A 25,876-nucleotide genomic window follows, 5' to 3' on the forward strand; every position below is an offset into this window, starting at 1 on the left:
TTTTCACCCAAATCCTTCAGAAACAAAGCAAGGGCATTGCTCACCCACCTTCTGGTCATTGCTCTGACAAGAATTTAAGCATTTTATACAAAGAGAAACCAGCATCAGCAGCAGAGTCTGAGGATCCCTCTCCAAATGACTTGAGGGCATGGCTGAAGATGCTGTCCTGACAGATGGATGACATGGCTACAGCTTTTCTTAGCTTGGTTCTCCACCAGTTTGTGTGAGATCTTTAACCAACAGATTACAGACTGAAGAAGGGTATCACCTCTTCGTGACCTTCTGAAACATTTTTGACTGAATTTCAAGAATAATTTCAGAATGACTGGAGTGCAGGATATTTTCTGACAAACAAAGTCACTCTGCTCCAATCAATATTTTTTCACTAAGCATCCAAGAGGGCTGAAGTTGCTCTAAATAAAAGGAGAACTTCCAAAATTTTACAAGGGCAGGCTAAAGTTTCAAAGAAAAAGCAGTGGGTGCAAACGTAGACCTTTTATTTGTTATTACAGTAAATATTTAATGTTCCCTTTGTCTCCATGAAAATGGAGAATTAGAAATAATATTGTGCAATAGAACAGAGTACATAGAAGCTAAAAGTTGCTGCTAGGGACACTGTGCTTTAGCAGATTAACCAAAACATAGGTTAAGACTATCTGAAGCAAGGATGAATTTGACCTTTTATTATGATACCCAGCAGTAAGTTACAAATATGAACAGACACATTCCCGAGGAATAAAATCCTTCACGATTGCTTTAGCAACAGTATGGAAACATTCCTCAGCTCTACCTAGTAAAAATTAACTGGTTGGGTTGGTTTGCTTCATGCACAGGTTTAAAAAGTTTGACAATAAATACCTGCGAAGACTTCTCATCCGGGAGAACCAGCCCAAATCCAGCATTGTTTCTTTGTACAAGAAGCTGGAAATAAAGCATGCCATCGAGATGGCAGAGAGTGGCATGATAAGCAAGGTGCCTTCATCAGTGTCTCTCAGGTAAGGCAGACAGGCCTTTTCAACTCAGTGTTACAGCAGGGCCACATTGTGTACTTCACAGTCTGGTCCGTAGGCAGGATAATTGCTTTGACTTAGGACATTCTGTGTCCTAATATCACATGAACAGTAACCAGACGTGGAACTGGATCATTTTGCAGCAGCTCACATACAAAGCATGAGTGAGCCTTGCTCTTCCGGAGCGTGTAGTTTTTCAGGGGCAGCTGCATCCAGCTTCCAGGGAACATTGCTGTGCTATGTGGGGCTGAACTGGGTTTGATCCAGTGCCTGCACATCTGCTGCCAGGAGCTACAGAGGAGCCTGAAGTATGTGAAAAGTGCCTTAGTCGAATTTACAACTCTGTGCAATCAATACAGATTTCAGAGGGTCAGTTTTGACCCTTATCACTTGAGTCAAATGAGATCAAGGTTTTGTTCTCACCCACTACATTTTCACCTTTTCCTCAGTTGTTTTAGAATGCTGTTTCCAATACAAAAGAAACAGTTAAAATGTAATTTCTAATCATAAAAACAAAAATATTCTCTCTTTCTCATTTTTTTTGTGTATCTTCCTGGGTTTTATTCTTCCACAGTGAATATCATGAAGGGAAAATAAAGCCACTCTCCCCCACTGAGATGGAAAACATGCGGGAAATACTAACAAAGAATCTCTACCAAATACGTCATCGAGTAAGAATAAAGTTTTGCATACGTAAATATCCCTCTACTCTTCAACTATACTTCTTACCTTCATTAAATATCTTTGGGCAAGTGTAGTTTCTGCTGTACAATATGTATCTTTTAATGCTGTTATTTACTTCTATTGCCTATGAATAAATGTCTATAACATTTTCAGCAACATATGCATACTCCTTCATGTAAACAGCGTATTTCATTTTATACTGTTGATAAAGTGTAATGTTTTTGCATATTATCTGCAATATACTTCCATTACTTAAAAAGGATCATAGGTGCAAATTCAACCCAATCTTGTCCCACTTCTATTAGTTTTTTGTTCACTTTACAATATGCGATTAGATTTCTCATTTGCCTCCAGTTGTGAAGTTGCTTGTATTAAATGCAGAGGTGATGAGCTGGAAAAATAGTGAAATAAAAGCAAAAGGACATTTCACAAAAACCATCCTGTGGCTAAGTAGTTTGAATGTCTGTGCCCTTGGAAGACGTTCAAAAGTTGAGCTTGTCTCAGCTTGCTGGAGGTAAAAATGACTTCCCCCTAGGTGACTCACCCTATCACTTTCAAATGTGCATCCTCCATTGACATATTGACTGAGCAAGTACAACGTGGGGATAAGCACTGTATTAAGCCAGCTTTTTCCAACTGCTCTTTCGTTATAAATATTGGCAGGCTTAAAAAACAAACAGGTGCTCATGAAGCCTCTGACTAAAAAAAAATCTGGTGTAGTTATTGCCCTTGTTCTTAATTGTCTTTAACGTGACTTTATTTGCAAGACTTTATGGTAATTATTAAAATAAGAAAGCAAAAAGGCCTGTTTTGTAATGTGCATAGAGATCAACACATTTGTGCTTTTCAGAAAGTAACCACAGCTTTTCTATTTCAGACCATGTCATATAACCGACATAGCCTGGCTGCAGATGCAAATGAGAAGCAGGCCAAAGAAATTCTGATCCGTCGCCGACACAGCCTTAGGGAGAGCCTGCGGAAAACTAACAGCCTGTCAAGAGAAAGACCGGTATTTGCCCTTTAGTTGATTTATAGAAAACGGTTCTCCATAGCTATATGCCACGCAGAAAAAATCTTCTGAAATGCAGGAAAAATAAATCCCCAACTTGAAAGACAGCTGCGTGTATAATGTCGCACTTACACCCTGAAATGCACACATAGGCCCCTTAGTTTGCATTGAACCCTTCTGAAAAGCTTCCATATTGTAGAATGTAATATGGAAGTGGGATCTGCTGCCATGATTTTATCTCAGAGGAACTGAGAAAGCTTCATACCCAATGTACCTCTGCGGCATGGTGAGAATTCTCTATCAGAATTCTGATGAAGAGTCGATGACTGAGGTAGAGTATGGCTTTGAGATAAACAAATTCCTTGCAGTACGCTCCAAAATGTGGGAAGGAGGAGAGCTTCTGGTCACACCAAAAAGTGTGAACACTTCATTTGAAAAATGCTGTGGGCTCCTTAGGATTCTTAAAAAGTGGCCAGTGCTTCAGGTTTTGACACAGGATAGGAAAACCACTACAATATGCAAGAAATGGTGTGTCATGGTGACATCTGACTTTCTGAAGCAGTCCTTTTATATCAGACTGTTTTTGAAAAGAGCACACTGATTAAACAGTAAATCCGAAGCCCCCCTTTTAACTCTGAAGGAAATTAATCCCCCTATAAATAGGTATTTTCAAGTTGCAGGAACACTTAGTGACCTCTACCTTCACTGATGCAGTTGTCCTTTAGCTATTGAGGCTGCTGCTGCTGATGTCCACAATAAATGTTATATCTCATTTGTGACCATTACCTGGGTTACCTGTGGCATTAGTTGTAACAGTAAGTCTGTTTCTGAATGATTTTTCTCCTTCTCAACCACAGTTACTTATATTGATTTTTTAGGGGGAGTAATGAAGAGGCTTGGCAGGAGTAAGGCATTTTTTTGGGTCTGAGAGAGAGGTGGTGTATGTCAGCTTTTTCAAACTCACAGGCTGTAATTTTAAAAATAATTGTCCTTGAGTAAATGATCATCCAGTTTCAACCCTCCTGCTACATGCAGGGTCGCCAACCACCAGACCAGGCTGCCCAGAGCCACATCCAGCCTTGAATGCTTCCAGGGATGGGGCATCCACAGCCTCCTTGGGCAACCTGTTCCAGTGCGTCACCACCCTCTGTGTGAAAAACTTCCTCCTAATATCTAACCTAAATGTCTTCTGTCACAGTTTAAAACCATTCCCCCTTGTCCTATCACTATCTACCCTCATAAACAGCCATTCCCCTCCTGTTCATATGCTTCCTTAGATTACTGGAAGGCTGCCATGAGGTCTGCCTTCTCTTCTCCAAGCTAAACAATTGCAGTCCTTCATCCTTTCCTTGTAGGAGAGGTGCTGCAGCCCTCTGATCATCAAAGGAAGGATACCCTTAAGAAATTTCTAAATTTTTAAGAATGGTCCTGTCCTGGAAAGAACCTCATATGTTCCAGGAAGCATGAGGTGCACTCTGCACCTAGAGACTGCAGAGTTTAAACTTGGGAAAACAAGGCTTCTGTGACCTGTGCTAAACAGTCACACTGGTGCCCAGCTTCCCCATCATCCTGAGCGTGATTAATCAACTGTGTAAAGTCATTTGTATGTATAAAACATTTGTGGGGTAGAATACAGATTAGCTTTTGTGCCCGAGCTTCAGTCTCAGCCTAATTTTTCCAGCTGAGTAATAAAGTTCCAAAACAGAACTGCACAAAATGAAGCTATGTTTGCCTTCCACTGAAAAACCTGTGCAGGTAAAGCTAGAGTCTGAGAGCATACATTTATTAACTCTGATCTCAGAGGGCACAGCAGTAGGTTTTGCTTTGATTGAACTGCTTGAGATTACTCAGTCCTTACCTTAGTTAGTAAAGACCTCAACCAGCAGTAAGTGTTAACTTGAGTATGTAATAAAAGATCACATATTAGCTAATCCCAAACTACTTGCGAGCCCTTGAGCTACGTAAGCCTATTCAAGCCTCAGCTGTGTATCTCAACATGCATTATGCAAGTACTTCAGTCTGCTATGTCTTAATGATTCTGTTATTCTTTGCACAGGCTGCTGCAAATACAAAAAGATTTCTTTCACTTCCTAAAAACACTAAGCTCCCAGAGAAACTACGTGTGAGAAACAAAACATCTTCCAGAGGTAATGGAAAATTTTTTGCCCTCTTGTGTGCTGCACTCATTTTGCCTACATAAAAGGAAGGTTTTTCCAGGGATGATGTACAGGAATTAGTATTTCAATTTCTAAAAGATATGAACTACTTTATCTGCAAGGGCTAGAATTTTTCTAGCACTTGTACTAAAACAGGTATTTTATTGTGAAGAAATGCCCCAACAAACAGTCCTGTGGAGTCCTTAGCCTAAAACATTTGCAGCAGAATTGCTGATTCTTTGTATCTTTATTGAATAATATCCAAATCTACCTCTTAGATTATGACCCTATGTGGTTTCTTTTCTCACTGAAGTCAGAGTAGGCAGTGCCCTGAGAACCAAAACAGTGAGGAAAATGAGTATGTGATGAGTGATATATAGATCTCACATAGAAATTTTCAAAATTCTCTGCTTAACAACCTGAATGTCTTTTTTTTTTTTATGCCTAAACTCACTAATGTGGCAATTTGGAGTTCTTGAATTATAAAATTAAAAAATAAAAATAAAAATCCAGAGGAATGCAACTATCTGATGTGAAAAGTTTGGTTAGTTTTGTACATTACTTTTGCTTGTTACCATTTGCATGACCACGCTTATGCCATGAACAGGAACAGTCTCTTGGTGGGATTAAATCTCTACACACTCACTAAAATTCCCTGACCACACCCCAGACCAATTAATTTCCCACTCTTCCAAATTAATTTAGCAATAGACTATGTCTTTGTCTGTTGCTAATTAAATCTTTGCTCTCCTGAGTGCAGGATGTCTTTTATTCTGTAGTTATGTCTACAGAGGTCACCTACTGTCACCTAGCATTAAATACTAAAGAGGAAATGTGCCTCCAGATTATTCAATTGTCAAAAAAATATACAGTTTGATATATCTAGGAGGAAAAAAGCCTGCAAACATAATCTGATGAAGACCTTCCTTGATATAAAATTATCTGGGTGAACGGATAACTATGTGGTGATAGGTTTTGTTGACCTCTTTCTCACCTTTTAAAAAGAAATAATATGCAGGCTACTAATGGAAGCTGTGCTTATGACAGTTGCACAATGTGCTATTCTTTGCTTTGATTTGTTTGAAATCCATATCTGACTTAAATCTGAGAACAAATTTGAGTCATTCATAAATAATTCTTAACATGAGTATTGAGTGACTGAAACGTGCCTGTTTTGTTGAAGGTATTGGTCAATTAAAAAGAAGGAAAAGGTTCTTCACTGAGTAGGTAGTCGGGCACTGAAACAAGGCAGTGGTCACAGCCCCAAGCTGCCAGAGCTCAAAAAGCATTTGGACACTGCTCTCAGACACAGGATTTGAATTTTGGGTGATCCCGTGTGGAACCAGGATTTGGACTCCATGATCCTCGTGGACCCCTTCCAACTTGGGATATTCTGTGCTTCTCAGTCTGCTGCAAAAACATATTGCACATCTACACAGCCTGATTGTTCCCAGCTTAGTTTACCTGATAGTGATCACTGCATTCCTTAAATGATTATCCCAGCTTTCCCTTGGCATTTTCTATTCTGCTGCAAGCAGGTGAAGGAGTCTGTGGCAAGCTGAGATTTGCAGGTGGTTGTCCTTTGATACTGTACATTCTGGCATCTTAAGGATGGGATGTTTCCTTTCATCTGGCCAATTGCCCTCCTTTGTTTGGTCAAGCATTGATGCTTCTTTTCCAAAGCCCAGTTTCTAGAGTCCCTGGAAATGCCTCAGATTAGGCTTGTTATGTGAGGATAAAAAAATCTCATTTCTTTGTCTTGCTTAGGCACCACGAGGGACTAGACCCTAAGTAACTCAGGGTCAGGCGTATTCCATTTATTCCATGTCCTGACAGATCTGAAAAGCTTAGGGAAATGTCAGCTTAAAAAGAGTAGCACCCTTTGACAGTGGAAGATTTCTAAATGTCACTGTTTTGAGGAAAGGGATGTTTGTAAGTCAAATCTTAAAGTGTTTGATGCTGGGCCTAATCTCAAAGCAATGAATTTAAGAAACCCAGTTAACCTTTTTACTATGGCTGTTGCTGCTCAGTGTGCTGTTGTATGAGTATTCCTGAAACACAAACATTTCACAGCTAAAATCTTTATTTTGTTTTCAATTAACAGTGGGTGACAGCAGTGACTCTGAAATGGATGCCACTACTACAGTGCTCAATTTAAGACCCAGAGCAGGAAAAATCTTGAGAGAGCAGAGACTGAGACAGCAGCGGCCACCCTCTGAGTTTAGCATGGAGTGGAAGAATGAAGTTGATGGAAGCCAGAATGGACAAGGAGAGCAGCAGGAGCCAGGCAGCCTGCCTCAGCCATCCATTGGGTTCAGGCAGCCGCTGCTGACAAGACCAAGATTTGGCACTTTGAGCAGGGAAGATTTGACTGCAGACCATGGGTTGGCAAGACCTGTGCCACCACCACGATTAGTTAGGCAGGCATCACAAGGGGAAAGGCAGAGAAGTAAGCCTGAGAACCAGCCATACTGAACATAGCAAAGATTGAACTGTTGATATCAAACCGTGGATGTACCAAATTCAGATTCTAAACTATCTGATCAGACGACGGGATCCATTAAAGAGAAGACAAACTTCAATGTGGATCTAAGCATTTCCATTTGGGTAAAGCCAATGCCATTAACTAAGTGAAAGGAATACTGCAGCAATTGCAAAACTGAAGACATAAAAAAAAAAATCTATTTTATAGATAACTTATGGCAATGCTTTGATTACATTATTTCCACTATTAAATAGGATGGAAATGTGCCTTATCACATCATCTCGTGGAACCAAATCATGCAGGCTCAATACCCAACTATCCAGTGAAAATCACTGCTGAAAGTCCAGTGATGAAGGGATTCTTTGCAGAAATCTGTGTCATTTCAGATTTTATTTATGATCAAATGATATTTGTTTTGACCAGAGCATTAATATGAGTAACACTGAAAATTGCACAATGCACCTATCATATAGACTTTGTAAGAAGCATAAATATATTCCTGAAGCCCAATTTGTTTGAAGAGCCATGATGTGGAAAAGAGGAAGAAGAGAAGGAACAAGCTATAGGAGGAGAATTGCATGTACAGTTCATAGAAGTTGCAACAAAGACAAGACCTGAATAGCTTGAACTTTTAGTTTCTGAATTTTTGCCAATATGTAGCTTTTAAAACAGTACTGAAAATCACCAAGGGAAATCTAAATGACTTTGATTGTCACTAATGTCAGTAAGAGCTGAGGGTACCTAAAGGTATACCAGAAGCCCTAAAATAGGAAACTTCAGGTAGATGACTAGTTCTCCTGTTCAAGATTGCTTTTTGCACCTTAGCATCTTTGCAGTGCAAACATGGCAGTAGAATAGTTGTGGAGCTCTGCACATAGAAAACTGAGTGGTGTCCTGTTTGAGTCAGGGACCACTGAGACTCAAGAAAGCTCCTTCCCTCGTGCTTGTGATCCTATTTTCTTTTTATTTCTTCATCTATAAAAGGGGAAGGATATCCTTTCTTTCTCTCCCACTGATTTGTTTGTACAGAAAAGTAGCACTCCAGGGGCTCTGGAATCAGTTGCAGTCACTGTGCACCTTAATAGCGCTCATAAGAAACGCAGACTTTCTTCATCCCAGCATAAATAGCAGTCACTTAAGAACACATGGGTAGGAAGGATGCATTAAAATAAATGATACTTAATAGGTCTCAGGAATTTGCACTTTCTGTCCCACTTTATCCTAAGTTTTGAGCTTGCTTCAGCACAGATACACATTTCAGCACAATGCAAAAATCATTTTAATTCTTCTTGTTACAAGATTCGTAACTTTCATTTGAGAATGTACACTGTGAAATCATAATTTTTCATTAGCACATTTCTAAATCTGTGGGCAATAAGATTCACTTTTTTATTTAAGCTTCTTTTGAGAGGACTATTAAAAATCAGAATTTGCTTTTAAAATCACAAGGTAGATTTCTTTGAAAAAATTTGTGGGCAGGGATGGTAAATGAGCTTAAAAAGGGATGATGACTTAACAGCTATTCCAAGATATTCGTTTCATGTACGTATTTGAAATGCCAAACTTGCCTAATGTCTTTTATTGGCTCATGTCTTTTAATTGTTTTACTATGTTCCAAGTATGTAATTTCTGCCAAATGCAAACTTTAAGCTGTGGAGAGATGGCTAGGTCAACCCTAGGAATCTTGGTCAGATATTCATGGCTATTCTCAAAAAAAATTTGTGGAAAGCGTTACTTATCTACCCTTTAATGGTCACCTCCTGTTTGGGAATAAAACTGGGCTCAAACAAGCTAATAAGCTTTAAAATCAAATGTGATTGTCTTTCTACATGGAAAATATGTTTCAGCTGTAAAGTTGTCAGCAAGCACTTTGTCACTATGTTACTGACAGAATGATTGAATAAGAAAGAGGCCTTGAATTTGGATTTCGTTATTGAAACTTCTTTGCAGATTGGACTGTTTAGGTTAGGTGTTTTATAGCAGACCCACCTGAAATCTGACCAAATAAATATGAAATGTTGCACATCAACCTTCAGTTAGTTCCCTGCAGAGCTTCTCCTTCATGCGCTGTTAATGATAAATTGACTTGTGTCTGGGGAAAGATGTCTTATTTTAAGAATTGAATTTGTTGGATTTGTTGGCATAATTTTAAGCAGTGAATGCGGGTTTCAGGAACCTGACAGCTTTGCTTGTCGCCCGTTAATGCAGCATGTGCTTGGATCATTGCTACTTAAACTAGGTTCTCCATAGCAAAAGCACAAAGTTGGAGGATGTTTGATGTAATAGGGTCCTAAGCTCTTCATGCTTCAAAACACACCAATATTTTGTTACTTTTTCAAAACACTTTGAAAGCCACAGAAGATGAGCAGTAAGGCAAATCTCCAGGATGGTTACACTGTGAAGCAGAATCACGGGTCTCCTGAGACTTGCACTCCTCCCAGGTACTCTCTCCCTTCCCCTCTGCTGCTTATCACACCCTTTTCAGGCTCTTTTCTGCAGCTGCTGGTCCAGAGTTAGTCACCTACAGAAGCTGCTTCCCTGGGCATTTGAATTTCAGTAACAAAGAGAACAGCAAGTGATATAGGCTATGTCCCAGGTAGTCCATCTCATTCAGCTCTTGCTCTCATTTAAATCTCATGTTTGAAGTTTGTCTCTTCCTTATTCTTTTACTTCCCTGCAAAAGGAAAACAAATTCAGTAGCACTTCTGGCTCTTCCTAAAGTGTCCATCAAGCTTCAGCTTGTGGAGGAGATTTTTCCTTAAGGTTGTAGCAAAGAAAAGTTTTCCTGCTAGAGAACGAGATGCCCAATAAATCTGTCCTTGAGCACCATCTGATGGGGAAAATCATGTATTGACTGGGAACGTTTTTTGCTTTGGAAAAACACATCTTCAGCAGTGACTGGGACATTTGCCAAATCCACAGGGGTTGTTTTTTTTTGTTGTTTCCAGATGGACTCCTCAGTGAAATCTGTATTATCAATATTTTACTGCCTTTTAAATGCCCAGCTGTCCAGTTTTAGGGATGAGAATGTAGAGAATACATTGTGTAAGCCCTTTCTGAGATTCTGAAATTCAGCTGCTGAATTTGAAATTGGAAGTAATTAGGATAAGAAAAGTGGCAAAGCAAAGGCTAGAGTGTAGACAGACACCAGCTACCTATTATAACCAGATATCTGACAATGAAAGCAACAATAATTTGCTGTAAGAGACCAGATTTTAAGGGCTTTGCTACCTGGTACTAAAGTGTAATGCAAGGGCCACTGAAAGCACAGGTATTTTGTTAAATAAGACCATGCTGCCTAACAATCTAGCAACTTGAGAACATCCTCTGTTGAAGCTGCATATAAATAACATAGGGGAACAAACTAGGTTGAAAATTTGGCCAAAATAACATGCTATTCTGCATGCTATTCTGAATAGTGCCTTAAGATCTCTGGAAGTAAACACAGTGCATCAGCTTTTTCAAGAGATGCCAAGTTCATCAGATCCAAACACCAGCAACATTTTAAGGCTGACACTGCAAGTAGTTTTTCAGCTGGTCACCATTCTCAGAATTGTTCTGCCAACTTCTCTCGGCTTCTGAAGAGAAGATGAAAGATCTTGAAATCAGCTAGAGGAATGCATTTTGTACTTCAAGAGCTCTGATTCTATAAAACTGTGCTTTTGAACATGCTTACAGCACAGCTATGCTGGCTGTGTTTTAATACTATATACAATGTATAGTAACACTACTATACACCGTGCCAGCCAGGCCAACAATAGACTGGAGGAGTAGCCTGGCAAATAAAATGCAGGAGGTATCAAGTCCAGGCAGTAGAAAGAGGATCTGCTATAGGACACAATAGAGAGGTAAGTCATAGGCTACCTAACTCACCTTATTCAGGTGCTATTTAAATTCTGGAGAGAAAGGACTAACAGTCCTAAAGTGATTTAGCATACTATGATGTAATTTGTACTTTCTAGATAAAGCTGTAGCTGTGCTTGACACTGTCAATTGTGTGAACCACCATGAGGAAGCTGTCTTAGGACACTCAAAAGGTTTAATATCCCTCTTGGCTTGTTAGATGGCCAGTTAAACAGGAAGCTACTTGAAAAAAAACACCAAAATTGTTAATAAAAATATATGGCAGCTTCAGCTTGATTCTCCTGCAAACATTTACAAATACCTCAGCATTTGGAAGCTGATCAGATTTGGGTTTGTTAAGTCTCTCTTGGATACTGTGCTGCACTGCTTGAAAGTTAACTTCATCAGAATTCCTCCTGCAGGTGCTAGGCAGTTTTCTAATAGGACAACACAATGGGACATTGGGTTAGCATCATTTCTAAGGCAAGTACTGATGCATTTCCTGTACAGGCGCACAGGAGAGATTGTGGAAGCTCTGGAAGCCTCTGTGTCCTGTAACATTCAACAGGATATCAGTGAGTAAACACAGGAGGGAATACAACAGTTATGGGGATTACTCCATTTCTTTATCTGAAATGTGCTGGGCTTTACATTTGTGTGTTGTGAATTGAACCCACATTCTCATTGCAAAAGGTTTTGTTTCAAGAAGTAAATTTTGGAAGCAAGAAGGTAAATTCATTTTAAATACTGCAAGTTATTTCGTTATTATTTTACATCATTTCCAAAATCTTCTGTTTACTACATTTGAGAGAACAGTCCCTGTTCCAAAGCTTTTGTCAGAAATAACTCCTAGATGCTAATATTGAGTTAAAAATAACTGAAAATGTATCTTAATTCCTCCTTGTAGGTTGAACTATGAGGTTTTCAAGGCTTACCTTTTAAAAAAAAAGCTCCCTTAGCTATTTTATTTCGCATAGGGAAGAGATCTGAGCTCCACTCAAAATAGGTTGATTCTCAAAATTCAGGCCACAAATAACTGCCTTGCAAGATTCCTGCACAGCTATTTGTAAGTGTTCAAAAAGTATCTGTTGGAGTGTATGAAACAGTAACCAAAATGCAAAATATATTTATTTATATAGAAAATAACAAATTGAGTATCTCTCATAACCCATCAGTTATTTTACAGAAAAATTATTGCACTGTATATGCAGCTCCTTCAGCGTCAGCTGATCATGAAGATAAGTGCTAAAAAAGTGAAAATTTCAAATGACAAACAAAACTACAACCAACACATCTGAGAAAACTAACTCAAAGAGTGAGCAAGGGAAAAATCTCATTTTGCAGTTATTTCAAGGTTGAACTTTCCACCTAAAGACACACACCTTTAGTCCTGGATCTTTCGTCCTTTGGAATCTTGAGATCCCAGAACTGGATTCAAGAAACTGCTGAGGAATTCAGTGTAGCCCCAAACAGCTGCAGCTTCTCCTCCCTCAGCTTCAAGGGAGGAGTCACACCTTCTCCTCCAGGGATGTCACTTACTCATCTTGCTGAATTTTATCATGGCAACCAAGAGACAACACAAGGGATTTAAATGAGGTCTCCACACACTAGGAATGCTAGCTTTCAGCATCCCGTCTCAAAACTGGTGAGTTCATTCTTTGCCTTTCTTTCTTCTTTTCCATTCACTGTCAGGTGACTTCTTGGTTGAATCCTAGGGCTCCTTCACCTTTTATGTGAAAAGTTTATTATTGTAAATAACAATTAGACCACGAAGAAAAAAAAAATTTGCACCTCTTTAAATTGACCATCTGTATTTCACACCATAGTTTCAGCAGAGTGAAAAAAAAAACCAAAAAAAAAAAACCCCAAAAAACAGTGACAAAACGATAAAAGTAGATCGTAACTTCATTTTATTACTTTTCCTTAATTAATAAATAAGTAAATAAATAAAATAGTGCAACTTTTCTGTAACTGAGGCTTTCCAAAGAAATGTTTGCACAGACCTTTATTTTGGCCTACAATTAAGAACCTTTTGTTCTGTAGCATTACTTGTAATGTCCCTGAGATCACAACCTCCTAAAGGTTTCTCAATGCAAATATTAATTTCATTTTTATTTAGTGTGTATTGAGACCTACTTTTCAAACAAAAACATTAAATGTGTAGGCTTTGAAGCTTTTATAAGCAGAAAAGTAACATTCCGGGAGTTTTACAGTAAAGCTGTATTTTGTGGTGTTTACAGAGTTTAGCTTTAAACAGTGCAGCAACTCTAAAGTGTTGTTACCTAGTATAACCAATAAGCATAATAACAATTACTAAATCTTTCAAATATGTTTATTTTTGAGAAATTCTCCACCTTCCCTTTTAACTTTTGCTACAGTTGCAAAACAGAAAACCCTGGTTTACAGAAGGATAGTTTTAGTTGCTATTTGAAAACATGGATTGAAAGAGGATAGGCAATGTTGGGTGAGAATGTCTTGAAGCATCTGCCAAGCAAAACAAGGAGATAACATACTTAAAAATGCCTCAAGTTCCTCTAGTAAATTCAACATAGATCATTGCAGTAATTATCTATGATGATAGCTACTGAAATCATAGCAGCAATAAAACATTTATTATGTCAACATATAAAATTAACTCAGAGTTCTCTATATTGTCATGGTGGCATCACTGAAATGACTGAGGTTTCAACAAGGACTTACACAATCTCAGGCACTGGAAAAAGAAGGAAGTGCAGAACATTACCTGTGACTCTCTTGAAGTAGCAACATCATTTGCACAGATGTGTTGAGGGAGACAGCCAAATGGTTATTAATGCAAAATTTGACATAGTGGATGGTAGCTTCAAGTAGTTTTAGAAAAAGTGCATGGAACATCACCAGTGCAAAGTATGTTTCAAAACAAATTCAAACAACGACTAGTAAGCAATATGTGCTTGAACAACAAATAGCAAAGTTGCAGAGTACTACGACTCTCACTACAGCTCTGAGAGTAAAGTCATTACTTAAGCAGTTCAGACCAAGACTGAAATATAAATAAATATTTTTCGTCCTGTCACTAAAATGTCACCTATGCCTCCAGAGATGAGAGAGAATGTATTTACTCAAAGTCACCTTTGAACTCTTCTCCAGCAAATCTTGAACAGTCAATCAAAAGACTTGAGAAGCAAATTTATTCTTAAAATGAAGGCAGGAAAACTGCACAGGAAGCATTAGAAGATAATTTATGACAACGTTTCTCAGTAAAGTTATCACTAAACACGAACTAGCAGTTCAAGTTTCAGTAAAGTTTAGGTTCAGTCTCAGTTTCAGTCTGAATGACTCCATGTTATTCCAAAATTGTCCATTTTAAGCTTGCTAATACAAAATTAGCATACATCTAAATCTGTTGCCTGGGAAAGATGGTAATCAAGGCCAGATGGCTACCTTAAATTTCAAAGACAATGTACACTCAACAAAATCATACAAACAAACATCTTGTTAATTATCTATTGTCACAGCAGAAAATGGCAACAGACCACAGCATAAGAAATTAAGCCTGGTAAGTTATGATCCAAATTTTCCTGATAAAATAATAAAAGCTCACCTCTAATTAAATAACACAAATTAACTTGTCTGTACATTTTACAAGATATCAGTCTAAATTCTGTTTCAAAATCAGCTACAAACAGCATCTGTGTACGTAAGTCATTCTTCTATTCCCTCCAAGAAAGTTAGAAGTTCTTAAAAAAACCCAGCCAGTGCTATACATTAACACTTGTCCCTCTTGTAAGAATTCTAGTGGTCCCAGTTCAGAAAGACAACTGTCCTGCAGCATTTATTTCTATGTGTGTATATATACACTTGTCTCTGCATCAACAAAATTGGCCCTCTTAAAAGATCCTGTTCCTACTGTACAGGTCTGGCAGGTGTATGTATCAACCCTGGTTGATTCACTGTGCTTCTTCTGTAAAATACATCCGTGCAATCCAAATTGCAGCTATTACTGATTTTTTAACTTAACATTTCCACTACTGCAATATTTTTGCTTGTTTATGTTCATTATGAGAATAGCTATTAAAGCTAAGACAACCCCCAGACTTGGAGGGCCGCAGGGACTGAATTCCTGAGCAATTCCAGAAAGGAGTGGGGCAATTATACGTCCCACTGATGTCACAGACTGTCCAACACCCAGGAGCGTACCGCTGGCCTCATTGCCACCAATGGTCAATTCGAGGTCAATGATGCAAGTACGACCTATAGTAGTCGAAAAGGCTAAGAATGTGGAAGACAAAACGACCATCCACATGCCAGGTGCTGATGCATACAGAAGAATCAACACGCAGGTAAAAGTGCTAGAGTGCAACAGAAGTCTGTAAGTGTTGTGCTGATACAGTCTTGTTATTGGTCCAAGAAGACAACCAGCCAGAACTCCAAGTGTACTGCTATAGCTCATTAGGTATCCAGAGAACAGGGGTTTCACCCCAAATCTCTCATCCAAAGCCAGAGTAAAATTACTGTAGTACAGCAGTATAGCAACAGACATCAGTAACCGTATTAAAAATATATCCCACAAATCAGATGATGCAATTTCTTTAATCCTCTTCAGCACTGTTGTAATTTGGACCCACGGAGACTGGAAAGGCACATCATTTACCATAGCTCCATTAGTTACTGGTTTCAAGTGCGAGTCACAATCTCTTTTTGCTGAGGAATTGTCTGTCCTTTTCTTGCCATGTTCATGTTTCTTGTTGACAATGTTTTCTTCATTCCAGGGTAACATCCAGACAAGACCTATACAGACAAAAATATTAGTTGATTGTATTTAATTGCATAATTTTTACACGGTTTCCCATTAGTCTGATGGTAACAGTTTACAGAGTGTAAAAAACAAAGTTTAAAAAGGAATTGAACTACTTTTTAAAAATCACTGTAAAAAATTACAAGGATTACATATAGTGTTATTCACAGTTCAACTTCAAATGCAATGAAAGCAAGGAAGGAAAGCACTGAGACAACACACAGCATGCAAACCTAAGGGCTGAAGCCAAAACTCTGATTTTCAGTTGTCATTTTTGGGCACTTAAGTTCCTATTCCCATGCTTGTAAAAGCAATATAAATAATTTAACAGAGAAGCAACTGGAGGTTATCTGCTTCAAAATTCCTATTCTTCTCAACAGCCGTGTATTCATAATACAAAACATGTATGCCAAATATGATAAGAAACACTACAAATTCCAGGTATTACAAACAGCATAAATACAGAAGAGCGGAGCAAAAAAAGATACAAAACCTACCAGCATTCAAAAGGAAGATAGAGGCACAGATGAAAGACGTTTGATAAAAGCCGTTTTCCAACTCCGTAAGGTAGCCACCAACAACAGGCCCCAGAATGAAGCCCACACCAGAGGCTGCATTGAAACGGCCCATTACTAAAGGGCGGTCTCTCTCAGAAACCAAGTCGGAAAGCAGGGCTTTAGAGATGGAAAGTGTGTGTTTGAAAATACCTGCAACATAAATAAAAACCCAAAATGCAAAAGATTAAAAACCACGTAAGCTATCTGATGTATCAATGTAAAACTTGTACAATTCCTATAATTAATATTACAGATAAAAAATTCTTTGTGCTCGAATCATAGTGTGTTGAGCCACAATCATGGTCCTGCTTGTTCAAGGATTTGGAAGTAGCTATCTAAATTATTTAGGCATTTGTTTTAAGGGAACATTCCTCCAACCCTACATGGAAGGATAAGTAAATAAGCTTGTGCTGGAGCACTCTAGGAATAGCATAGCCTCTAAAATAGGATCCTGTGGGTAAAGGTGGAGTAGAAATGGCTTGTTTGTTTATAAACGTAGCTCTGTAACAACTTTGCTGAGTATGGAGATTTCCAGGATTACAAGGCATTATAAGAGACTGGTGTGGGCAGACAAGTGTGCTGCAGGAATAGCAATAGCACAAACTTTTATATTCCTTCACCCTGATCAGAGCTATGCTATCCATCACAGGCACAGTGCTGTTAGAACTAAAAATCATTACTTCTACTGTGTAATCAAACACCAACCACATCATTCATTGGCAATTTTTCTTTAAGTAAAGAAACAGTATGAAGAGTTTCTAGACCAGGACCATAGGCCACAAAAGTACCCTTTTGTAAATGTGTTCCAAGCAAAAGCAATGCTTATTATATCAGAATATGTAAGTAGCATATCAGAATACATGATAAATATTCAGCTACTGTAAGAATTGATACAAACCTTGCCACAAACTTAGTTTCAGTGTTGCAAACACACTTGCTTTGGCACATATTCTATTGAAGTGCTGACCTAAATTTTCAGCCAGATTTTGCAGTTATCACTTTGAAATATGCAATCAGCATAAGAGAAAATCAATAATGAACCAGTTCATTCATAATTCCATTCTGCCTAGTGAGCACAGGTCACGATTTCCAGCAGATATACCAGGTATTTCTAATGACTAACAGTACAACTTTCAAGGAATTGCTGCACTCCAGTCCTACAAAATTCAGCTGCTTAAAGCGGTATAAAAATTTTGACAGTTTGAGTACATATTTCAATTGTTAGAAAAATCATAAGAATGTTTAACCTGTAGAAATGCCTCTACTACCAGGGTCCAGTAGGTACTGCTGGATGATGCTATGTCAGTACCTACATACCACCACTTCTCTAGTAGTAATTCTTAAGCTGAGACAACGTGAAATTTAAGCTGCAAAACGCCAAGTGTTTACTCACCTATAGGGACTCTAGAAAGGGCAAACAGGAACACAGTGGTGCACGTTCCAAGAAGGAAGTAACCCAGTGCACTGAGAAGAATACAAGTAAGCAGAGAGTACCGTCTTCCTACTATATCACTCCAGCAGCCCTTCACAAAACAGGAAATTAAGAACATTTTATAACATTTAACTACGTACAATGAGCAATCAGTTTATCTAAGTTAAACTGAGAAAGAAGTTCAAAGGACTGTTAGCAGAAGCTTAATAAGCTTATTACACAACTTTACTAAGTGCATGAAGTTTGGAAGTGATGAGCAGAGTTCTGCCCTGCTGGGAGTGCATCTGCTGAAACTGTACTCTATTTCATACCATGTAGAGGGATTTTTTTATTTTTATTTTTTTTAATACTTTCTCCCTTTAAAAACCACAATCCTGGCAATAAACATCGTCAAATACTACTATTACTAGCACTCCAAACACATTAGCACAACCAACCACAAATATTAGGTAGCTATGCTCAGACACTTGCTGAGCATCCTAAAAGGAACAGTAGGAGGAGTTTGTCATCCCAAAGCAGATGAACAGTAAGTAGATATGAGAAGGGAGAACAGCAAACTTGCTGTAGTATGTTTATAAAACAGCTTGATTCCAAGAAGGAAGTAGATTTTTCAAGAAGAAGGTAAAGGTCTTGCAGTTCACAGAAAATGCCACATTAGAGAAGCAAATTATCCCAGGTGTCCTATAGAACAAACTCTGAAAGGCTTTTTCACAAGATGCTCAAAATCTGCTCTCCTGAGAGACAGGAGATAGCAGGATAAAATTAAAGGTTTTCCTAGTTAAATACAGGGATCTATGGTATTTAAAAGTAAAGCATGCTTTCAGGATGCATGGCCTTGACAAAGTTCAAAGACACACAACATGAGAGCTTAGGCCGTATGGGAGATTACAAGACACTGCTTATTAAGCAGGGAAAGCAAGCTCTCTATAACAGGCTTATAAAGAGCTGACTCATGAGATTGCTTTCTGGATGGGCTATTGAATTAAGAGAACTGCTTTACTAGTGCTTACATTGGAGACAGAATGGCCTGGGTTGGAAGGGACCACAAGGATCATGAATCTCCAACTCACCTGGCACAGGCAGGGCCACCAACCTCCCTGTTTGATACTAGACCAGGCTGGGGAGGTTGGAAAATAAAGCAAAACAAAAAAACAAAAACAAACAAGGAGACAACCGTGTTTGATTGAGAATTAGCTCAATAGAGATAAGAGAATTAGATCCCCCCATAAAATCCATAGAAATGACAACGTACTTAAAAACACAGTGTTAGAACTCACCACAAACGTGCTGGAAAATAGTTGCATTATACCATAGAGAGATCCTAAAACAAACAAGTAAAATACCAAGAGTAAAAATTATTATTTTCTTCTATGAAAACTGCATGAAATTTTAAATGAGAAAACATGAAAGTAATTCTGGGAATAATTTACTAAAAGAAGAGGAAAGGATGAAGCTTAAAAAGCAAGGGAAATAGTTTAAGGAATGGGAAAAAAAGCCCACAATAAAGTGACTGCTAATCAAACTTATACAACTTTGTAATGTAGAAGGATGTTGCTTTGGGTGGTGCATTAAGCAAAAGAGATCTCAGCATTTGTGATTCCTTTCTCAGAATCAGAAGAGAATTTCATTACTGGGAGGCTGTAATTACTTTCCACTCAGCTCTTCAACGTATTACAAGGCACCACAGAAACCCTAAAGAAACCACACACCCTACTCTTTCATTTGGGAGTCTGAGTTTAGCTGCAGTTAGTGACAGAAGAGAAGCAGAAAAGACAAGCACATAGAAACATCTACCAAACCTTTTCATTTATAAGAATACATCTCAAAATCTATTTTTTTTTCAAGTTTAAATCAAAGCAGATGAAAATGTATTTTTGATGAATCAGTGCTTAAAGTGCCACCACCTCAGAGCAGAACGAGGGTTATTGCACAAAAACTGCTCCCATCCAAAATAAAAATAAGTAAAGAAAGAAAGAACAACAAGCCCAAGTCAACCACGTGTAGGTAAGAAGAATACCATAATTCCATATCACAGCAAACCATAAACAGTACTACAATATATAAATAAGATCCTTAGAATCCTGGAATTTCAACTTAACATCTCATTTTAAGACAGAATTCCAAACCTTCAGAATTTACTGATAAATAAGTTTCTAAGGATGACAAACACTTCTGCTAAAAGGTAGTTACAAGGAATTTAACTGAATTGGAAGCAATCAAGGGCATTGGAAAGCTGAAGAGAACCAGCTGTAGACACATTGTCTGCAAAGCCTGCAAATAACAATAAAAAACAAAGCCAGCAGCTCTGGCTCCCAAGGTTGCTGAGATGTGAATTCTTGGATGCTGAAGAAACCAGGTCAGCTGGAAAAGCACCTGTACAAGTATTGTACAAGTACTGTAAGACTTCCTTCTTCTTTCCAAGAATGTACTTTCCCAGACATCTGCTTTTGGCAACCAATAGGTTGTGAGCTTGGATAGATCTTTGCATCAAACACAGCACGGTTTTCCTTACTTTTCTATTTGGAATTTGGCACTACTTTTTATCACGCTACTAGCAAGGAAGAATTATGCTATAACATCCAATATACAGGAAGGTACATTTCAGTTCTCATCATCTTATTCTTTGGTAAATCAATTGATTATTGCAACTCACCTATTATTCCAGCAACTGTATGACTTGCTCCTAGAGATTTGATGTGAAGATTCATTAAAGGAACAACCATACTCACACCGAATAAATCCTGAAAAGAAGGCAGGAAAATTTTTAATAAGTGATTATTTCTATAAAGATGGTAGCAAACTGTTTTAAGAACAGTCAGTCCGCATTTCAAAAGCTTTAAATGTCTTCTATATCAGTACAGGATTCAAAGAAAATTCTTCATGGTTAATGTGGTATGTCACAACCTCTACAGTGTACCCTGTAATGGACAAAATTAAAACCACACAGGAAGATAAAGGAAAGGTCTGCCTCACAGAGGAGTGAAACTTATAACGTTAAGACTCATCCTTCCTGCACATACAAACATTCTGAAGATATATATCTAAATAATATATTTTTTTTATTTCTGTCACCTAAAACACTCTGTGTTTGGGTACAAGGAAAATCTACAGTATTTTCACTATCAACCAGGACGAGGAAGAAAGGAAGAAGTTGAGCTTTCTGTATAACTTCAGAAATGTAAGGACAGAAACATTAAAAAAATATATCATGAAGTGTAAGTAGAAAACTTTTTGTATAAGGGCGAAGGACACTACCCACCCTGAAAGGTACACGAATCTTCTACTCAGTTCTTTTGACACTTTATCTTTTGTTGAGCTAGCCACATTAACCCAATAGTTCCTTCACTATGTGCTCCCGGCATGAGTCCTTTATCAGAGCTGAACCTTACAGAAGAGAGCTATTGAAGCAAGATCACCTTTTATCACTGACTGCTGCAGCTTCAGCAGACTAGCTAGCTGTTCATAGCACACACACAGTCAGAGTAACTGTAACAATGCACATTACTAAATTCTTGCAGTCTATCATTAAGTACCTTACAATGGAAACAAGAAATTAGGACATTAAATATATTAGCATGAGTGAAAAGCCCACACAGCTTACTAAAATTGTTAGTAAAACAGCATCAGAGCTCAGAAAACTATTCCATACACTAGTATATAGAATCATGGAATAACAATAATTCACACTGAAGGGACCTCAGGTTTCTAGTCATGCTCTCAGCAGGGCAAGCTTTGAGTACACACCCTCAAGCTTTATCCATACTTGTCCTAAAAATCTTCTAGGACAGAGACTGCACAATTCCTCTGGCAACCTTTCCTACTGCTTGGCTGTCCTCATGTGAAAAGATGTGTCTGTGTCTCAGTACAGGAGAGACATGGACCTGTTAGAGTGCATCCAGAGGAGGGCCACAAAAATTATCCAAGGGATAGATCACCTCACCTGCCTACAAGGACAGGCTGAAAGCTAGGGCTGTTCAGTCTCGAGAGGAGAAGGCTACGCAGTGATCTGATAGCAGCCTTTCATTATTTAAAGAGGAGCTACAAGAAAGAAGGGCACACAGACCCTTTAGCATCATCTGCTGTGATAGGACTAGGGGAAACAGTTTCTAACTAAAAGAGAGGAGATTTATAGATACAAGGAAAACGTTTTTCACAGCGAGGGTGGTGAGGCACTGGCACAGACCAGTGAGCTTGTGGATGTCCCATCCCTGAAGACATGCAAGGTCAGGCTGGACAGGGCCCTGAGCAACCTAATCTAGCTGTAGGTGTCCCTGTTCATTGCAGAGGGGTTGGACCTGATAAGCTTTAAAGGTCCCTTCCAACTCAAGCAATTCTATGATTCTTTGAGGAAGGCTTTCTTGCAATTACAGTGAGAGGTTCTGACTGCATACAGGACCTTTGTCCCTCTTTCCTTTGCCATGCACCACACTAAGGAGCCGGCTCCATCTTCTTGGTAACCTCCTTACCCATGTAGGAAAGGCTGCTGTCAGGCTCCCCTCAGCCTCTCCTCACAAGGCAATCTCACTAGGCATCCTGGTGGCCCTTCAAAGCTCACTCCTTCCTGGGCACAGTATTTTAGATGCATTCTCACAAGTACTGATTGAGGGAAGGTCATTTCCTTGTTTGTACAGCTCAAGATGCTGCTGACTGCCTTTTAATCGGGGCACCCGTCTGTGTTTGGAAAAGGTTAATTCTTGCTGACTGCAGGACATGGTAGTTGTCCATGTTGAGTTTCATAAGGCTATTGTCAGCCCATCTATTCAGCCTGCCTAGAATCACAGAATCATTAAGGCTGGAAAAGACCTCTCAGATTGTCTTGTCCAACCATCAACCAATTTCATCATGCCCACTAAACCATGTCTTTCTTTGCCACAGGTGCCCCTTGGGTAGCATCCATGTCCTAAACTGCACCCCACACTGAAATGTCATCTGAAAACGTGAAGAGACTGTGGATCTGCCACTTTACCTGGGTCAAGGGTAAAGGTATTAAAAAGTCCAGATCTCAGGACACACATCGGTGGTACTGGACTTGTCACTGGCATGCAGGTTGTGCAAGACCCATTAATCATTCTTCTGCAATAGGTTGTTATCTCATTTAAAATTTCTTATGTCAAACGTTAATGACACTGCATTTGCTGGCTACAGGAAGATTGTGTAACAGGTAACATGTTGCTCTTTATTACATTTCACCACAATCTAAACTTTTAAACTGCGCTAATTTCTTGCTGGCTTTCAGAATGTACTGCATGCTTTATGTCAAAGTATCACAGAGGAGGTATGAAGACACAAAAGTTGTTACTACGCTCTTTGTCCACTATATTATTTTGTAGGATAGAATAATAGAATACTGAGTTGGAAGGGACCTCTGAAGGCCACTTAGTCCAACTCCCTTGCAGCATGCATAGATATCCACAGCTAGATCAGGTTGCTCAGACTTCATCCAGCCTCAACTTGAAAGTTTCCAGGAGTGAGGCATCAACCACAACACTAGGTAACCTGTTCCAGTGCCTCACCACCTTCATTAGAAAAGAGATCTTCCTTACATCTAACCTAAATCTAACCTCCCTGAGCTTGAGACCATTTTCCCTTGTTCCATCACCACAGATTCTGCCAAAGAATCTGTCCCCTTCTTTCCTGTAGTTCTCCTTTAGATACTGAGGGCTGCGATCAGGCCACCTCATAGCCTTCTCTTCTCCAGGCTGCACAGACTCAGCGCTCTCAGCCCATACTCATAGGAGAGGTGTTCCATCCCTTGGTTCATTTCATTTAAGTTCTTTACTGTGAGAGTGGTGAGGTGCTGGAACAGGCTGCCCAGAGAGATTGTGGATGCCCTGTCCCTAGAGGTGTTCAAGGCCAGATTGGATGGGGCCCTGGGCAGCCTGATCTAGCATTAAATGGGGAGGTTGCTGGCCCTGCATGTGGCAGGGGGGTTGGAGATTCATGATCCTTGAGGTCCCTTCCAACCCTAGCCATTCTGTGGCCCTTCTCTGGATGCACTCCAACAAGTCTGTGTCTCTCCTGTACTGAGGACTGCACACTTGGATGCAGCACTTCAGGATATCAGTTCAAGGGCTGAAAAAAAGCAGAGTGTTTTTACACCCAATATAAAGGTCACAGGGCAAATCCAACTGCTACGCTGCACTGTCGCAACAAGCATTCAAGCCCCAAAAAGGAGTTAGAGCCTTAAAACGGAGTAACTTCATCAGCAGCGCTAAGGGGGAACCCAGGGGAAGCCCAGATCGGACCGCAGGGCCGTTTTCTGCCCAACTTCGGATTCTGAGGGAACCAACGGCTGCCCGGCGCAGCTCCCCCACCACCGCCACCGCTGCCACCGCTGCCACCGCGAGTACGGCCCCTCCGACGGCCGCCGGGAGCCCCGGCAGAGGGCCCCAGAGCCACAGGGCCGCCGCGGCCGGCTCATGCGAGGCTAGGAAGGATTTCCCCCTCACCATCACGGCCGCCCACTCCACGCAGCCGGCTCGCCGCTTACCAGGAAGCCCACGGCGTACAAACAGCGCACAAAGCGCCGTGCCGCCGCCGGGCTAGTGGCGGCTTCCCGGCATCCATCCTCCTCCATCCGGCCGGCGGCTGCCCCGGGCCCGCAGCACCACGCAGCGGCAGTGCTGGGCATGCGCAATGCCGGGGAACGACGGAAACATGGCGGGGGGGGAGGAAAGGGGGGGCGAACGGTTGGTGGTTGAGGGTGCTGTCGTAACTTGGGCGTTTTGTTTGTGTCAGCGATTATGTTTGTGTCAGGAGCTAAATTTGTGTTTGTTCCCCTTCAGGCGGGGGAGGAAGGTCGCTTCAGTTTGTGGAGTCTTTCGGAATCCTTGCCTTCCCCTGCTCACCTGTAGGAATTTGCCCTTCCTGTCACTTCTTGTGTGTTTGTGGGGAGATTCTCGTTGTGCCTGTCACCACAGGGCCCGAGGCCCCGAGCAAAGCAGAAACGGAGGAGGTCTGGAAGCAGAAATAAGCCCTAGCAGAGTGTTGATGGTTCTCTTCGCATTCCTCCTGGCTGCTGTAGAAAGATGGGTTTTAAACCCTTCTCGTTCTGCCTCCCCTCCATGGGAAGCAGCCCTGTCTGACTAGGCATCCTGGGAAGATAGGCATTCCAGTTTCTTCTTGAAATGTACATAGTTAGAATCAGAATAGAATCATTAAAGCTGGGAAAGACCTCTCAGATCATCCAGTCCAACTGTCAGCCCACCCTTACCATGCCCACTGACCACATCTCTCATTGCCACATCCACACGGTTCTTGAACACCTTCAGGGATGGTGACTGCACCACCTCGCTGGGCTGCCTGTGCTACTGCCTCACCACTCTTTCTGAGATGTTTCCTAATATCCAACATGAACCTCCCCTGGCATAACTTGAGGCCATACTCTCCCACCACTGATTACATGGGAGAAGAGGTCAACCCCCCACCTTGCCACAACCTCCTTTCAGGTCATTGTAGAGAGTGATAATATCTCCCCCGAGCCTCCTCCAGGCTGAACAATCCCAGTTCTCTCAGCCGCTCTCCATAAGACCTGTACTCCAGATCCTTCACATCTTTGTTGGCCTTCTCTGGACACAGTCCTCAGCCTCAATGTCTTTCTCGTAGTGAGGGGCCCATTATTAGTGATTAGTGATTATTTCATTATCTCTGAGAAGCTGCTTTTGAAAAATGATGATGATGTTTACATTTCAAACATAAGCACCAGTTAAAATTAGAGAATGTCAGTTGTTGATTGATTAATGGGATAACTTCAGTTCTATCCTCATGTTTTAATGAGAAATAAGTATCACAAGGTCGAGGGTCTTCAACAGAATTAGGTCACAAAACAGGAGAAGGGGAGAAGAGGAGAAGGGTATGTCATTTTCCTCACTGTTCTGAATAGTTAAGCTAAAAGGAAAAAAAGCTTGAAAGCAAGAGATATTC

The 25,876-nt window shown here is 40.1% G+C and overlaps 2 protein-coding genes across 2 annotated transcripts in view; one reads left to right on the forward strand and one right to left on the reverse strand.

Moving 5' to 3' along the window:
* LOC125698313 (sodium/hydrogen exchanger 2-like) overlaps positions 1-12,938 on the forward strand; it is a 39,144-nt gene extending 26,206 nt beyond the window's left edge. Inside the window, exons 9-13 of the mRNA XM_048956540.1 lie at positions 834-995; positions 1,585-1,681; positions 2,572-2,703; positions 4,760-4,850; positions 6,964-12,938. Coding sequence (XP_048812497.1) covers positions 834-995; positions 1,585-1,681; positions 2,572-2,703; positions 4,760-4,850; positions 6,964-7,334 — 853 coding nt within the window. The 3' untranslated portion in view covers positions 7,335-12,938. The remainder of the gene's footprint in view (positions 1-833; positions 996-1,584; positions 1,682-2,571; positions 2,704-4,759; positions 4,851-6,963) is intronic.
* A 567-nt stretch (positions 12,939-13,505) lies between these two features.
* On the reverse strand, positions 13,506-24,581 carry MFSD9 (major facilitator superfamily domain containing 9). The gene is made up of 6 exons (XM_048934271.1): positions 24,444-24,581; positions 20,607-20,694; positions 19,231-19,274; positions 17,915-18,044; positions 16,462-16,671; positions 13,506-15,957 (listed from the first exon to the last, which is right to left on the reverse strand). Exons 1-6 carry the CDS (start codon positions 24,528-24,530, stop codon positions 15,167-15,169), a joined length of 1,350 nt encoding a protein of 449 aa, XP_048790228.1. The 5' UTR covers positions 24,531-24,581; the 3' UTR covers positions 13,506-15,166.
* Positions 24,582-25,876: the final 1,295 nt, after the last annotated feature.

Source organism: Lagopus muta, chromosome 1, assembly GCF_023343835.1.
Source record: "Lagopus muta isolate bLagMut1 chromosome 1, bLagMut1 primary, whole genome shotgun sequence".
NCBI lineage: Eukaryota > Metazoa > Chordata > Aves > Galliformes > Phasianidae > Lagopus > Lagopus muta.